Here is a 17,675-nt window from a genome sequence, read left to right as displayed (position 1 = left end):
TCTGTGATGCCGGTTTGATGAACATGAATTCCTCAGTTTTGCTTGCTTTTGGATGCTGCTACTTCCTTTTGATTTATTTCTTTCCTTTTTATTGTTGTTTTGTTTTTTTGTTTTGTTTTGTTTTGTTTTTCAAGACAGGGTTTCTCTGTATTACACTGGAACTTGTCCTGAAACTATCTCTGTTGTCTCTGTCATTTATAGAGTTTACATACTATCCTCCTGTGGTCTTGGATGGAGTTGAAGACAGATAGTTATGGTTATAGTTTTCCTTAGTTAGGATTAAAGATAAGTTACATATAAGACTTTAGACCCACAAAGATAGTATAGAAGATGGAATATTTTCTTTAAATCTTGCTAAATGTTAATGGACTAAATATTGTTAATTATAGTTCTTATTCGATAACTGTTTTGTTATATATTTTACCATGTTAAAGTTGAAATCCTCCCGCCCCTTTTTCTTTAGAAAGAAAAGAGATGATGGGAAATGTCATTCTGTAAAAATATTTCTCTTATTGGTTAATGAATAAAGCCCTGTTGCCCAATAAGAAAGCAAGATAGGTGGGACTAGGAGAGATAGAGGATTCTGGGAAATGTAGTAGAGTGACAATGTGATCTCCGGAGGGGAGGACATGAGTCTGGCATTCTTAGTAAGATAAGACTATGTAGAAATACATATATTAGTAATTATGGGTTAATATTTAAGACAGAGCTAGCCAATAAGAAGCTCTAGTCTTTGGTCAACAGCTTTATAACTAATAGAGTCTCTGTGTTATTTGTGGACTGACGTGACTCTGGGGCCAGGCTGGCCTCTAATTCACTTGCCTTTCCCCCTCCACACCCACCCCCCGCTGCAGAGTGCTGAAATTAAAGGCATGCACCACCAACACCTGGCATCCTTTTGATTTCTTAACCTCATGGATTATAGTAATGTTGGTTGGCAGTTTATTTCTTTTAGGCTTTATGGTATATCTTTCTATTCCCTCCTAGCCTGTGGGATTTTTGTTGAGCAATCTGCTAGTAGTGTAAATAGGAGACTATGATGCTTTTTTTCTGTCAGATTTTAGAATATTTTAATGTCTTAAACTCAATATGTTATGGTGAAAGATGTTCGGTCATTTATAGTGGTGTCTAATTAGTCTCTTCCATATTCCACCCAAGATTAGAAAAGATTTCTCCTATTATTCTTCTGCAAATGGAGTTGCTATGCCCTTAACTTTTCCCCTCTACTTTGGGTGGATTTTTCACTTAATGCTGTCTTTAAAATTTTGGAAGGTGTGTTAACTCTTTCTTCTTTCCTGTTTTCCCAGCCTCCCCTCCTCCCTGTTTGCTTCCTTCCTTTTCTTTCTGGCTGGAAAAGAACTAAAATCAACTTCACACATTCTTCCTTTCCTATGATCTAGTGTATTACTGGGCTGGGAATTATTTGATTTTTCATACTCTATTTACAAAGTTTATTTGTTCTTTTAAAAACTCTCCATCTCTGCTAAATTTCTAAATCCTGTTCTACTATCTTCCTATTTCATTTAAAGGTTTGATTGAATCCTCCTGGATCTTAATGAGCTTCCTAGTATTCATTCTTTCCAATTCTAAAATTTTTGAATAATAATTTTATTGATAAATAATCCACAGAGCATTCAATTTGTTTATTTCAATTTAATGGCTTCTAGTTCAATATATTCAGTTTTACTTTTTTTCAAGTTTCATAGATGTAGACAATGTTCTGATTCCTCCATTAACTTCATATTCATTATTTTCTTATTCCTGTTTGCCTTTTTTGTCATCCCAACCACTCCTCTCCTATTTTCATGTCCTTTTAGTCTTTTAAGTTCCTTATTGGGGAACTTAAATTTAATTCATTTAAATTTCTTTGATATTTTGTTTCTGGAGTTATTTGTTCCTTTAGGGGCATTCTATTACCATGTTTTATGGTATTCCTGTGCATCTACAATGAGATTCGGATGCCTGGGAAATCATTTATATCTAATACTTTCACTGATTGGTCATCTCAACAAGCATCTTTCTCCCAAAGACGTGGGGTAAGCTGCAAGATTAAAATACAGTATTGTTGATTGTTTCTAGCTGGGCCCCATGTGTCATCTCAATATAGGTTCTTTGTCTATAGCTAATAACCCTAGGTAGAATTAGTGTCTTGGAAGAATCAGACACCTACTGTCTCTTTGGTTTCTGAGTGGGGACATTTTTAAGTGTTCTGGCAGATGTGGTGCAGACAGCAGTATGTGAATCCTAACCTAGTGTTGTTATATAATTAGAGTAGTGGCCTCACCAGATGCAGAAGTTTCCTCAGACACTGCTAATGTAATCCAGACACTAGCAACGACCTCTGGTCTGATAATGGTCCAGGAGTGATATTGATTCCAAAGCTTTTATCATCTGTCCAGTCAACAATACAAGTAGATGCTCCATGGGCCAGTAGATATTCCTCACTTAACACCCTAAACAAGAAGATTTTAATGTTCTATTTTATATCATCTGAGGAGTTATTAGTTAAAGATTTCTGAAAAGGAATTCTTCTTATGACATTTCCCATATTGAGATGCTATTGGGGAAACATTGTCTTGATCTGCTTGTGTTCTCTATTCTCAAGTGTTGAGTCTGCACTTGGGGTGGGGGGACATCTTTCCCACTTCTGACCTGACAAAAACATCAATGTCTGCTCTTTTGCAATAAAGTCCATCACTCATCACTCATTTCCTCAAGTATTTCCCCAGTTTTACACCTCATGATATCTCTGATTTTATGCTCATTTCTGTTTTCTTCCTCATGCATGATTAACAATGTGGTTTGTATTTGAGTTTATTTCCATTTTGTTTACATTTTAAATCCTAGAATGTTTCTATCTGAGGTTGTATTTGTCTACTATTTATGGATCCTTTCAAGCCTTACTGTTATCTCTCACACAAATGCCTCAGTAGCACTAAGAATTTTATTCATAGATTCTTGCTTATTGTCATAATTCCAAGACTTACTGCACTGGAAGGAACAAAAAATTCCTGCTCCATCCCATCTTCTAAATTTCTTTTCTGCCTAGTTCCAGCTAAATTCATATCTAGGCAGCACAAGTTGTACAATAACTGACATTTGTGTGTTTTCTTTACTGACCTAGTGTCCCTGTAATGAACTTTGAAAAAAACTGAAGAGCACTGATCATTTAAAACATAATTATACAAATATAGGTTGTTTCAAGTCAACTTATTGTGGTATTATATTTTAAAACCTTGACTTCACTTAGTTTTTAATTTTCCTTTTATAAATGACTAAAAATGATTTAAAACAGATTCTATTCTTTTCTTGGTAGCCCCCACTTCTTGTCTCTTCCACATGAATGAAATCTTCTCCTAGGAAGCAAGAGAACTACAGTGCCCTCTTTTTTCTAGGAGTAATTAACTGTTTTTTAATCAAATGTGGGTGGACTCCAGACACAACTCTTTTTATATGAGAATTATTGTGACTGAATTACTGAACTCTAAACCCCCCCAAAAAAAAATTTTAATCAAAAAAAAAAAGGAGCAGCAGCACCAACCACCCCAAACTCTAATATCACTCTACTTTCAAGTAATCACCTAGGTCATTCTAATGCTGACTATTATTTTCAGTAATAGCCTTGATGTTGTAAATGAATATAGGCATGAATCTTAATGAAACTAGCTAGTGATCTATTACATTCCTTATGGATGCTCTTTTTGTTTTTGTTTTTGTTTTTTTTCACATAATAGAAACAACTCCTGGCGTCATAAAGAACCAAGTTCCCACTATGAACACAACAGTGTCAAATCTTCCTACTTCAAATGCTGTTTCAACATGGCCAAGTTCCCAGAACAAAAGTAAGCATGATGATTGTATTCTGTTAATATATCAGGTAGAGCTATCCTCAAAATGTTTTCCAGCCCATAGTTATAAAAAGAACCAAGTGCTTTCTTCTACTCACCATCAAACAAGGCAACAATCTGGCTACTTTGATTGGATTTTTAACTCGCAGTCTATCCAAAGCCACAACAGTATGGGCTCCAATGCAGATCAAGATAAAGTTGAATCATCATTTACTGAATCATTTGTCTTCAAGAGGACAGTCAGTCAGCAAAGTACACAACACTGATAAAATTAGAGCATTCTCTCAAAAAAAAAAGCAATTCACTAAGATATAATGTGAAAAAGTATAACATTGAAAAAATTGAAATGTAAGTTGGAAATATTCAAATGAAGAAAATCCCAACAGAGAACATTTTAACTATTATTAAGGAAGTGAATTATAATATCCATTTCTCCAAACTGAAGAAAGATTGAAAATTTGAGTGTTTCCTCTTGAGTATAGACTGGCCAAAATGCTTTTGGCAATGAATAAAGTTCATGAATTTACAGAACTCAATTTCTAAGTTTATTCCATCACTGTAATAATCAATATTTTCCCAAGTGCCCCTGTCCCCTGGATTGCTGGCTAGTAAAGCTCTGATGATTCCCTATGTCTAGAGCAATCCTAAAATCTAGAGCAAAGGCGGGTTTGCTTTAGAAGAGAGGAGTTAATCAGACTTGTTCCTTAACTCATTATTCAGAAAAAGTAGAATGAAAATTAAATATAAATTTATATTTCTATAACTTTAGCATACTTTTTAAAATCACATTTATTTCTCTCATGCTATTTTTTATTCTGTCTATAGAATATAATGTCCTGAAAGTAGAGATTTTATAGACAGAAATCATCATCAATTCATTCCTCTGAAATTATACTTAAAGAGATGTGGGCTGAATTCACTCACTAATTTGTATATCACCATTACTCTCACTGTGAGCTATAGTTACATACTAGACATTGCCAGCAATAGAATTAGCCTAGTGGGGGATGATAAAGACAGTTTATAAGGTAAATATTAACCTGATAATAACAAATTAATATATTCATAATAATAAATCAGAAAAAGCAAGTAATGGCAATATTGCAAGTTTCTCTGGAGTCAAGGTTGCCCTCTGAAATAATGGCATTAAGCAAGGAGGACTAAATAAATGGGAAATAATCATAAATGTCTGCAAAAGAGAAGATGAAGGGCAAATGTGGAGCTTAGGTTGACTAACAAAGAGGAGGCCTAGTGGTTGAAACAACCACTAGGTTACAGTAACAAACGAGCTCTTGTCTGTACAAGGCCAACTAGGTCACAGTGAATTCTAATAAATAGTAAAGGGTAAAGAAGAGAGCAATAGAATAATCTTGTTCATATCTTCAAAAGACATGGAATCATCAAGAAGAACTCATGGTACTAATGTTCATGACATTTGTCTGGGCAAGGATTTCTTAGATATGACAAAAAATAAAAAAACCACAGATAACAACAAAAAAGGACAAAGGGGTGATATTTTACCAAAACTAAAAATCTAACTTGAAATGGCCATTCACTTAATAAGTTAAGATACTAAGTATATAAAAACTCAGACAACTTAATAGTAAGAAACCACCAAGAAAATGAGCAAAATACTTAGACATTTCTCAATAAGAAAATAAAGATGGCCCAAAGTCTATACTCACTTAAAAATAATAATGAGATATGACCTCACATGTTTTAGAATGGCTTTTATCAAAATGATGAAATATGTGGTTGAGAACTGGAAGAAAAGAAAGAAAAGAAACCTTGAGATTGTTGGTGGAAATATAAATTAGTACAAACACTGAAGAAAACCATATGGATGTTTCTCAGAAAATTAAAAATAGAAAATAGAACTACCATATGATCTGGTAATTCCATGTGTGTGATATATATATATATGGAAATTAAATCTGTATCTGGGCAACATATAGTTATTTTTGTTTATTGCAACCACATTAAAAATAGCCAAATAGCCAAGCCAAGATAGAGAACAACCAGGTATAACGAGTACAGTTTTTCTGCCCGCCACCTGGTCTTGTCCCACCGCCGCGCCAGCCCCAAATAATGTATTTGATACAATGCTATTGGCCCGGTTACTTGTTTCTTATCCGCTAGCTCTGTCTTAATTATTAGCTCATTTCTATGTATTTCCACATGGTTTCACCTACAGGGGAGTGGGGCAGGCGTCTGGTCTCCCTGGTCTCTCCATGCTGACTCCTTACTTACTACTTCCTCTTTCCTCCTCATCTCCTAGTCCCGCCTATCTTGCTTTCTCTATTGGCCAACAGTGCTTTATTCATTAACCAGTATAAGAAACATAAACAGAATGACATCTCCCATCAACCAGGGATGTCCTTCAACAGATGATAGACTTAAAAAAAGAAAAGTAGTGAAATGTATATAAAATTGAAGAACACTATGAATTTACAAAGAAAAACATAGCATGTGTACAATGGTGTGGATGAACTTGAAGGTCTTACACTAAGGGAAATAGGCCTGGAATCGAAATACAAACATTTTGTAACCTTTCTTATGTGTGCAGTCTTAAGATGTTTAACACTTCTGAGCTTGGCAGCATGGGCCTGATATTCTAGGTGTTTAGAAGGGTAAGGCAAGAGGAGCTCAAGTTTAAAGCTTGAATAGTGAATTTAAGGCCATGCTGAAAGACTTTGCAAGATTTGGTTTCAGGTTTTTTGTTTGTTTGTTTGTTTGTTTCTTTTTCTTTCTTTCTTTTTCTTTTTAGATGAACTCACACTAGGAGAGAATGATAGTCGTAGGGAGTAGTTTGGGGGTATGTAGGACAATGTTCTGTTTAACCAGTAAGAATCAGTGCTAGGGCTTGATCTTATAGTACATCATCAGTGATAAAAATAATGGAATATATTATTGGAAACATAAAAGATAAGATTTTATGAATTCTCATCACAAAGCAACTGATATAGCCTTTCTACAATGAATACATATGTCAGTATTACTGGATGGCATGGTATTTAAGAGTATGTGTTACTCTTAAGCTCTTAGATCCCGTATTATTTTTCCCATTACCATGACAGCTATCTAACCAAAACAACTTAAGAGAAGAGGGTGTATTGCTCAGTGTCAAAGGAGCCAATCCACAGATACCTGGCTCTATGTACTTGGGTAGAACATGGTGATGGGAAGAACATGCTGGTGGGAATATGTAGAGAATGGGACTCCTCATCCTGTCACAGAAAAGAGTGAAATTAGAAGTTGGCATGTCCTCAGTGATCAACTTTACTTCAGAGAGACTCTTCTTTCTATCATTTCTGAAAAAATTATCAGTTGGTCACCTAGAGTTTAATATATGAGCTTGAGAGGAACATCTCACATTCAGAGTATACATGTTCAGAGTATAGCATTCTGCCCTTGGGTCCCAAAGGCTGATGAACATCTCACAATGGAAAAATGATTTTAGTCCATCTCCCAGAGTTTCCAAAATCTTAACATGTCCATCATTGTAAGTCTAAAGTCCAGAGTCTACTGTTGTTCAAGGCAATCCCTAGTTGTGAGCCATTTTAAAATCAAAAAGAAAATTTGGTGTGCCCAAGATACACAATACAGCATGAACATCCTCAATACAAAAGGGAGAAATTGATGCAAAGGAGGGATAATACAAGCAGAACAAGCTGGAAACCCAGCAGAGCAAATATTAAACCCTGTAGATCCATGTGCAGCATCTGTGTTGCAAACTATGATGAAGCAGTTTCCAAGGGACTCTCAAAAGGTGTTGTTGCTCTCCCTATGACCTTTGCATTTGAAGACCACAAGGCTTTCTTAGGCAGGCTTTACTCATTGTCTGAAGCTTTCATCAGTATATTCCTGGCATCTCTAATACTATGGGATGTCTGCTGTAACTTGGGATTAATCTTCATCCTCAGTTATTCTTCACTTATCACCCCTGTGCTGCTTCCAAGGACTCAAATTCTTCCCATGTTGCCTTGACTCTAAAGCCTTCATTTGATATCTGGGTGAAGGCCCCAATGACTCCACAACCCTTGTCCTCTGCATATCTGCAATATCAGCATCACTTAAACAACACAAAGGTATCAGTTGTGTGACTAGGGCAACCACATTGGACTTTAGCTTCCAGAGGGCCTGAGCAACTGAAATCCATGGTTCTGACAATACATGGCAACTTATAGATCTCTTCTCAGACACAGGCTTTCAAATGAGTTAGAAAACGTTTACTTCTTGGTCCTATGGTGAGTGGCACCTGGAGAATACTTGAGATAACCACAAAAACATGTTATTATCCCAGTGCAAAGTGATTTTAGTTCTTTTTACTGACATTAACTTCCATCTCAGCCACAATCCTCATCCATATTGAACTTTCCTAGTCAGATTGCATGCTTATCAAGGTTTTCTACTCTCCTTTTTGCTTCTAGCTCTCATGGTAAATGTACCTAAAATTAGCTACATGGTATACATACCACAACCTACGGGATATGCAATTCTCCACCAAATTAACCCCATTGCTTCTTAGCTCAATTTCATGTCATGTGTTAGAAATTTGGAGTAAAGTAGACAAATTTTTAACCAGTATATGATAATGGCTTTTAGTTCAATACAGACTACCTGAAACATGGTGAGCACAATCTTGACTCTCCAGAATCCTCTCAGCATCCTGCTCTCTCAAGATACTTTGACCAAGACCACTCACAAAACATCCCACATTCTCTTGGGCCTATTTCTCAGAACATTTCCAAATTCATCCTAAAAACCAATTCCAACAACTGAAGAGCCACACGGTGTCAGATTTAATCAGAGCAATAATCCCATTTCTTTGGTGCCAAGTTTTTGATTGGCTACATCTGTGTGGTTATGACAAAAATCTCTGAGAGACTAACTTAATAAAAAGACTGCATTGGTTTATGGTCAAGTATTTCAGTCGAGTCCTCAGCTCCACTGATTCTGGACCAATGATAAGTCAGAACATGGGGTTGGTAGGAGAATCAAGTAGGAAGCTCATGGTGGAAAAGAACCTAAGGAAAAAAAGAGACAACAAGAAGGTATTGCCCAACCCAGGAGCTGGCTCCAGTGATCTCCCTCTTCCAAGTGGAAACCACATCATCGAGTTTTCAGAGCTTCCCAAAACATCTGAGGACCAAGCATTCAAAAAATGAGTCTGGGAACATCATATTCCAACCATAACAGCTCCTCCATCTCAAATATATCAAAATTTCATACTAAATGAAATTTATGTATTACAATTTATAGAGCTATAAAAACATTTTTTTTAAAAGTTAAAAACGTTGTTGCATTGTTTATAGCCATGCTAGTTATACTTTGTCAATTGACTCAAAGTAGAGTCACCTGGGAAAATGGAATTTCAGTTGAGTAACTGCTCCCATGAAACTTGTCTGTGGGCATCTCTGTGGGGCATTTTTTCTATATGCTGATTGAAATGGGAGGGACCAGCCCACTGTGGACAATGCCACCCCTGGAAAAGTGGGCCTGGGTTCTATAAGGAAGGTATGTGAGCAAGCCAAAGAAAGCAAGCCAGTGAGTACCAAGGTTTCTGCTTCAGATCTTCAAGTTCCTGCCTCAGGCTCTCTCCCTGTTTTCTATCAATGACTGATTACATCCTGTAAGCCAAAAAAAAAAAACCTTTATTGCCCAAGTTTGTTTTAGTCAGTGTTTTGAGACAACAGGAAAGCACACATTACTTTAAAATTTTTATAGTCCTTTTATTGAATTGCTTCATTTGTTTGAAACTAATAGTCTCGTGTCTCATATTTCTATAATATGTAACCCTAAGTGGGCCCTATTTGTGGAACAAAAGTTGATTCAAGTAATTAAAAAACACCATAATATGAGACAAAATACAAATAAAATGTAATCATATCAATTGATGCAGAAAAAAAAAGGATGTCACAAAATCCACCACTTTTTCTTGAAAGAAATGCTCAATAAAATGGAAATAAAGGAAAATCCCATCAATAAAGAAAGATATATAACTAGGAAAGAGAGGAAAATCAGCTCCAGTTTGAGAGGATGGGATCTATACATTAAATAATCCCAAACAGTCCACAAAAACAACAGATCGAAAACAAATACTAGGGTCAATAAACAGGCCACAAAATCAACAAACTAAACAAATTAAAACAAATTACAATTTTGTCACTGATAAGAAATAACCCCTATAGGAAATTTACAAAAACAAAAATAATTTGTAACATGTCCAAAATAGCAAAGTACATAGGAATAAGTTTAATTAAGAAAGTTGTAATTATTCTCAACTATTCATTGAGACATATAGATATTAGATCTGTTTAATTTCACTGCATGATTTTTTATTTGCAAGTTCTTTATAATAAACTTTTGATTGAAACAATGTTGACATGTGATACTCAAGCCTATAAATAATATTGAAAGAAATTAATCTGGTGGATACACAAGGAACACAGCATCTCAACTACAAAAAGGAAATTAGTTTCTTATGGACAAGAGCTCTTTACTATTATATATCATGACCTGGGTCAAAAAAAAGTTTCAACATTTATTAAAAATACATAATTTATTTTAAATTCATCCAGGATTTTATGTAAGTCAGCACTGTAGTAAAACCTCTAACTCCAAAATGCATGGGAAGAAAACAGTGATTCAGATTTGATTATCTAAGCAGCCAATCTCAAGAGGGTGGGGTCAAAGGGAATAATAAGCCTAGAAAGCAGAAAGTATAAAATAATACAAAACAATTGTGAAACTTATGAATTAAAATCAAACAATAAAATATGCTCACAAAATATAAAATTGTGATTTTAAACATGTCACAGCAACAGAAGCTAGGGAGAAAATAAAGAAGAGAAACGCTACAAGAAATCCTAGGAAACAATAATTTAAAACTCATGGCCCCCAGTGACACAAATGCAAATAATTGAACTCCTGGAAGGAAGAGTGAGAAAGATGGACAGAAAAATATTTCCCAAGTATGATTAAAGACTACAGCCATAGATTCAGGAGGCACCATGAGCACAAAACAGAAAAAAAATGGAAAACCACCAAAGACAAAGAAAATCTTGAAATAAGCTGTTGGGGGAGGGGTGGTCACACATTAAGTGAAGGAACATGGGAAAATGACAGCAGAGCTTCTCCAGGCACAATCCCTGCCAGAAAACAAGGAAGAACATCTTCTCTACTGGAGGGGAAACTGTCACCCAGTGTTCCTTGGGGACTTTGGCAGCCATGCAGAGCTGAGAAATTTCATGATGACTAAAAGCATTCAGCAAGAGAGAAGAAATATCAGCAGACAGAAATTTAGATCTAAACAAAGGAAAAGAGCACTGGGGGTAACAGAAACACCAGTAGATACAAAAACTTCCACCTCCTTTTAATCCCTTTAATAGGAAACTATTCATTAAAACGTAGTAAGTGCATTTGAGGCTTAAATTTATTTAAACAGTGTGCGTGTGTGTGTAAACGATAGCATAGGTTCTGAGATGAGAGAAATATACTCTTGTAAGATCAATAATGGAAAATTGTAATTCTTAAAGAAAGCTTAACACAGGGGCTGAAAAGATGGCTCAGTCCTGTGTATCAAGGACCCAAGTTCCATCCCCAGCACTTACACCAGTTAGCGACTAACTTCAGACCCAGCTTCAAGGGTATTTGGTGCCTTCCTCTAGCTTCTTGCAGCACCTGCACACATATGCAAATAAGATACACAGACCCACATACACACATATAATTAAAAGTGATATTATGTTTTAACTAAATGCTCAATGCAAAAGAAGATGATTAAAGAAGGAAAAGAATACACAGGAAGTTAAACACATATGGAATGATCTTCTGCTTTAACTCAAGTACAATGATGACTGAAATCATATCACATGAAATAAAATGGCTTAAATGTTACTGTTATAAAAGCAATGGTCTTAAATTGAACCAAAATGTATCCCAACTACATGCAGAATTTTAAAACAAACTTTAAATATTAATTGACTGGTAGTTTAGAAATGGAGAAAGATATCCCAGGATTGCAGGGACTAGGTTGACATCAGATGAAAACGATTTTAGAGTAAATAACTTAGTAAGCTTAAATAGTGTCATTTCAGCCCAAACCAGTACAGCACACTGAACATTTCATCATTGCTTTATTTAAAAATACAGAGATTGACATTGTTGATGATAGATTGCTTAGACAATAAATCTCAGAAAAGCTCCATGATGCATGTTAACCTAAAGCTCTTGCTAAACAGAGGTATAGTGGGTACACATGTCTTCAACAAAGCAAAGATTTCCTAAAGAGCAAATGCTCTTTACTAGCTCTACAAAACTTGAATTACTCTCGAATTTTAACTATCAAGACTTTAGAGTTCATTCCTCAACCAAAGAAGGATATTTTGTTGTTGTTGTTGTGAAATAAAGCCAGAAACTTGAAATTTTAATCATTCTATTTAGAACCAGAAAGTGTGTGTTAGGGGGTAGAAAAATGAGTTTATTATTTGGAGTGTTGCTATTTAGAATGCTTTTTTTTTTTCTTAAAAAAAAAAGCTTGATGAAAACTGCAAAACATTTTCAATGAAACAAAACTGAAAAATTATGTACAAGAAAAAATATTCCTCAGTATAGAAACTAGAAAATATGAACGAATCCCAGTGTTGACAAATTACCATTAGTTAAATTATGTTCAGAGATGTTTTAACAGTTGCATGTGACACTAAATGTGCTATACTACACAAATGAAAATATTTTACTAGCTAGTGGACAATTAATGGATGCATGTAATCAGTAGTTCACAAAGTCCAGATGGACCAGTGTCTTCAGGAAGTTGCCACTCTTTCCCTCTGAAGAATTAAACCATCTCCCATGGCAACATCTGTGTGTGAACTGTCAGTTGAATGACAGTGGGTAATTTCAGGTTTCCTTCATTCATGAGGCTTTGAAGCACTTCTAGTCTTCATTGCCCACTGAAGAAAGCTTTTATTCTTAGTTCCTATGAAACATTTTGTAATTCCTTCACAGTACCTTGGATATGATGAACCATTAGAAACTCTGTTAGTTTGCAGGGACTGTCATGGTGCTGTTTATACTGTACATACAGAGTTCTTACAGACTCATGATGGTCTACTTATGGGGAAATGGCTTAATATTCACTTTCCAGCATTTCTTAGCATACAAATATCAAACTACTAAATCTCTAGGTTGTATTGCGCTATGATGTTTGGTTTCTAAAGTCCCTTTTTGGAGTTAATGACTTGATTGAATTTTTACAATTGTTAAATGGATTTTGGCTTGAGATTAGGACAGAATTTAAGCAATTTCTGAAGCTGCCCTGTCCATAATTCTTCCATTTTGTATTACATACTTACATGAGATGGAAGACAATGTTGATGGTTGCTAAACCAAAGTATCAGTCAGCTGTAGATCATTGATAATATTTTTTGCTTTGCAGTACTAAAGGCTAATTCTTCATGTAAAAATAAACAAGTACAGCCATCTCAATAGTATAAATATTCCTTCACATTTAGTAAATTGTAAAATTATATGTATACTACAGGGATAAGTAAAGCCATTTCATTTTGATCTGGTAACAATAAATAATTTGTATGTCTATTTTACATAGCTATGTACATCAAGCTATATGAAAATGTCTCAGTCAAAAAAGGGACATGAAAATGGGAGGAGCTTAGGCCATTAGGATTTATTTTCTCACAATTCCAGTGTCAGAAAGTCTATAATCAAGTTTGCAACAGGGTTCTGTCTAGAGGCCTGAAATGGGTACTCACTTCCTTTCTGGTGACTGCTGCCTGTTCTTAGATAACTCGCTTGTGGTATATCCTATATACTCTATACCTTCATACCACCTTTTGCCTGTTTCTCTTCATGGTCTCTTCAGTTTCTCTTCATGCTCTCCTGTTTGGTCTATGCTTTCACTTTTTATTGAGACATTTGTTATGGGTTCTAAAGCCTACCCTAATCTACAAGAATCCCATCTTAATATCTTAACTAATGTTTTAAGGAGTAGGTTTTTCCACCCATCGCTGGTCTTGTCCTGCCGCCGCACCAGCCCCAAATAACACACAGAGACTCTATATTTGATATAATTCTGTTGGCCAGGTACTAGATTCTTATCGGCTAGCTCTGTCTTAAGTACTAACCCAGTTTTGTTAATCTAAGTATTTTCACATGGTCTCATCTTACTGAGGAATGGGCTGGCATTGTGCTCTCCCCTGTCACTCCTTGCTGACTCCTCCTTACTACTTCCTCTCTCCTCCTTGTCTCCTAGTCCTGCCTATCTTGCTTTCCTATTGGCCAACAGTGCTTTGTTCATTAACCAGTGTGAGAAACATGTTTACAGAATAACATCTCCCATCAAATTATATTTACATAGATCCCTTTTCCAAATAAGATTGCAGATTCCATATACAAAGCTTTTTAAGGGATGTTATCACTAAACCCACCTTGTACTAGTGACCTGTATTAGCCCTCAGTGCACCTAGTTCTGTTGCCACACATTCTCCATGACTATGTGGTGCTGGGCACTGATATGTAGTTCAGAAAACATGCCAATGACAGTGATTCTTGTGGGCCAGCATCTGAACTTCACAGATATTACATGTAAATATATTAATCTTCTCACTCTGAATCTGCAGCTTGTGATCATGGTATTGAAAATATGGCATTATCTTTGACTCTCTCCATTTCCTGTGCTATTGTGTTTTGTGTCCCTCAAAATACTAAAGGCTTGGTCCTCACATCGAAGTAGGAGAGGTTGGACTTTTGGGTGGTGACTGGCTCATGTAGGCTCTGGCCTCATTGTGGCATGTGACATCATGCTTGGCTAACATGGTCTCTGCCAGCTTGCTCCATTATGCTCCACCATGGCATGATGCCTCACCTCAGCTCAAAGCAACACAGTCAAGTAACTGTAGAGTGATGCCTCTGAAACCTTGAGCCAAAACACCTTCCTTCCTTCATGTTTATCTCCCTTTGGTAGTTTGTCACAGCAGTGGTAAAATTATACATGTGTACATTTTGTTACTTTCTGAGAATGGATAGGAAAGGAGAAAGCATGGAGGACAGAAAAGTAACCTGTGCTAGTCTAGTCCAACACATGGGTCACACATATAGTTGAGAATACAGCTAAATACACAGTTGTAAACTTACTGAAAACATTAGGAGACAATTTTTTAAAAATGTAACTTAGTTGAGCAAAAGTTTGGGTGAGGATCTTAATTTCATGTCACACTATCAAGAGATACTGTGGTAGAAGTGAATTTAGTGTTTATAATGAAGTGAATTTAGTGTTTATAATCATATTAGAAAGAGACATCCTATACATGGCCAGAAATTAGCAAGAAAGGAAGGTCATTATTCCCTCTCCCTCAAATGAAGTCTGACATGGCTGAGGAAAATATACCGAACAAGTTTATGGATTGATGGTCCATTGCAAATGAATATGCAATAAGGAAATGTATTTGATAATCTACTTATTGTATATAAATTTCATCTTTAATAATCTATGCTATAACTGTTATGCATTTCTATTTTATAATGTTATCATTTGTATACAATAAAAATATTAGCAAATAAATGTCCTTATCACATAATTAGTCCTGGTTTAGTGTGGAGTTTACTGTTATACAAAAAGAGAGTTGATTCACAATAATTAAATTGACATTTTAGAGGTGCTGCTATCTAACCATGTGAATGAGCTACACCCAGGTCTTTGTTCTTCAAGGCACCACGCCTGCCTTAAAACAAACAGTCATGTCTCTGATCATGCCAAGAGAAATGGTTATGAGTAATGAGTCTCAAATGCTTAGTTAATGAAAAACATTTAAGCACAACCATTCATTTGTGTTGTGATCTTTGGCCAGCTCAGGAAACTCCTCTGAGTCTCAGGTTGTTCATCTAGAGCAGTGGTTCTCAAGCTCTAAGCCATAACCCCTTTGGCAAAGCTCCATCTCCAAAAAATATTTACATTACAATTCATAGCACCAGCAAAATTACAGTTATGAATTAGCAATAAAAATAATTTTATGGTGGAAGTCACGACAGCATGAGGAAATGTATTAAAGGTTTGCATCATCAGGAAAGTTGAGAAGCACTGATCGAGGGAATTGTAATAAGATAAAATCTGGGATGAGAAGATAACTCAGTAAGTAAAAAAAAATCTGCTATGTAAGCATGAGCATCTGTGGTCAGGTTCGCAGAACCACCCTAAGAAGCCAGGCATGGTAGTATATACCCCCAACCCAGGGCTGGGAGGCAAAGTCAGGTGGCTCCCTGTGCTTATTGCAGTCACCCTCACCATCTGTGAACTCCTATAAGAAGCTCTATCTCAAATACAAAAGTAGAGAGCAATTGACAAAAACACTCAGCATCAACCTCTGGACTACACAGACACATATGTGGACAAGCACACCTTCACATACTGGAACACACAGACACACAGACACACACAAATTGTATCCTCATGGACATTAAACTGAAAGGAAATAACATCCTCTTTGAATGTTCCCTTCAACCCCTTACATAGAATCTATCTCATGCAATGCTATCATACAATTTAGAAATCATTAATTTATTTGATTGCCAACTCTGTCAATGCTACGTTATGAACTGAGCCATTTACCTGTGACATCCCGGCAAGGATTTAACTGTAGCTGTACCCCTTTGCTGGCTAGCTGTTTGATATCATTTGCTGGAGACACAAACAGGAGGAATCTGCAGGATAATAGTCTTAGTCACATGCCCTACTTTAGACAAACCAAAAATAATCTCATGTCCATGTCCACTGCCTTACTGACAGTTGACAGAGTAGTACAGTGAAAATTGATCATAATTTATTTTTGCAATAGAAATAGATATTCATATATATATTCTTTCTGCTGCATTTAGCATCACATTTTATGTACCACTATAGTGTGTTATCTGGAAACACAGTCTCCCCTGTGAAATAAGCAAAGTTATTTATTGCATCGCTGGTAAAGCTTTCTGATTTAAATGATAATGTTTAAGATTAGCTTTGGAAATACATTTGCAGTTTTGAAGAGCACAGTTTCATATTTCAGGGTCAAACTCAACAACAGATTTCAATAGTTCTGTCTTTTACTGATCATCCAACTGTGAGAATATTAGCAAAAGAGCCCCACATGCACTTGCGGCTTGACTTCCCTCGTTTCCTGTGTAGATCTGAGTGTGGCCTTCTGACAGCACATATGTGTCCTTTCAGATATAAATAAAAACCGAAGTGCTCACACTTATCCATATTCCAGAGCATTCATTTTTACTGAGCATCCTCTAAACTGATTCTAGGTTAAATGTTCTATTCATTTAAAAACAGTTTGTTGCCATCAAACTGTTTCCTCTATTTCAAGAAGGAGGCACACGTTCCTTCTTGTCTTTTGTTTTTCCTGAAAGCAATGGAGGTGAGATCCAGGTACTGAGCATGCTAGACAATCACTCTTCCGCTGAGATATACCCAAATTCCTGTCTTATTTAGATAGTGTCACTGCAGAGCTCAGACTAATCTCAAACCTGTGATCCTCCTTCCTCAGCTTTCAAAGTGATGGAATTATAGGCTTGCACCATTGTGCCCTGTCATATTCTATTCTTGATTAAATATTTGACAACTGTAGAATTTGTTCTTGGCATTTTATTCCTCCAGGTAGAGATAAATGTATGAACTTTGACCTCAGCCTATTCAGCATAATGGGCTGAATTGATGTGTTTCTTTACATCCCAGCAAAGTTGCAGGACACGCTTACACTTCTTATCTATTTTGCATTCACATAAAATTATTATGCATTTTGGAGGCTAAAATAAACATTAGCA

General features: G+C 35.9%; 1 protein-coding gene across 4 annotated transcripts in view; it reads left to right on the top strand.

Moving 5' to 3' along the window:
- The first annotated feature begins 3,738 nt into the window (after positions 1 to 3,738).
- The window catches only part of Emcn (endomucin), a 36,800-nt gene continuing 22,863 nt past the window's right edge, over positions 3,739 to 17,675 (top strand). For all 4 annotated transcript variants that reach the window (XM_051185438.1, XM_051185439.1, XM_051185437.1 and 1 more), the window contains exon 1: positions 3,739 to 3,842. In XM_051185438.1, coding sequence (XP_051041395.1) covers positions 3,773 to 3,842 — 70 coding nt within the window. In that variant the 5' untranslated portion in view covers positions 3,739 to 3,772. The remainder of the gene's footprint in view (positions 3,843 to 17,675) is intronic.

This window comes from Phodopus roborovskii, unplaced genomic scaffold (assembly GCF_943737965.1).
Source record: "Phodopus roborovskii unplaced genomic scaffold, PHOROB, whole genome shotgun sequence".
Lineage (NCBI taxonomy): Eukaryota > Metazoa > Chordata > Mammalia > Rodentia > Cricetidae > Phodopus > Phodopus roborovskii.
Note: the sequence above shows the minus strand (reverse complement) of the source record. Positions and strands in the feature narration are given on the sequence as shown.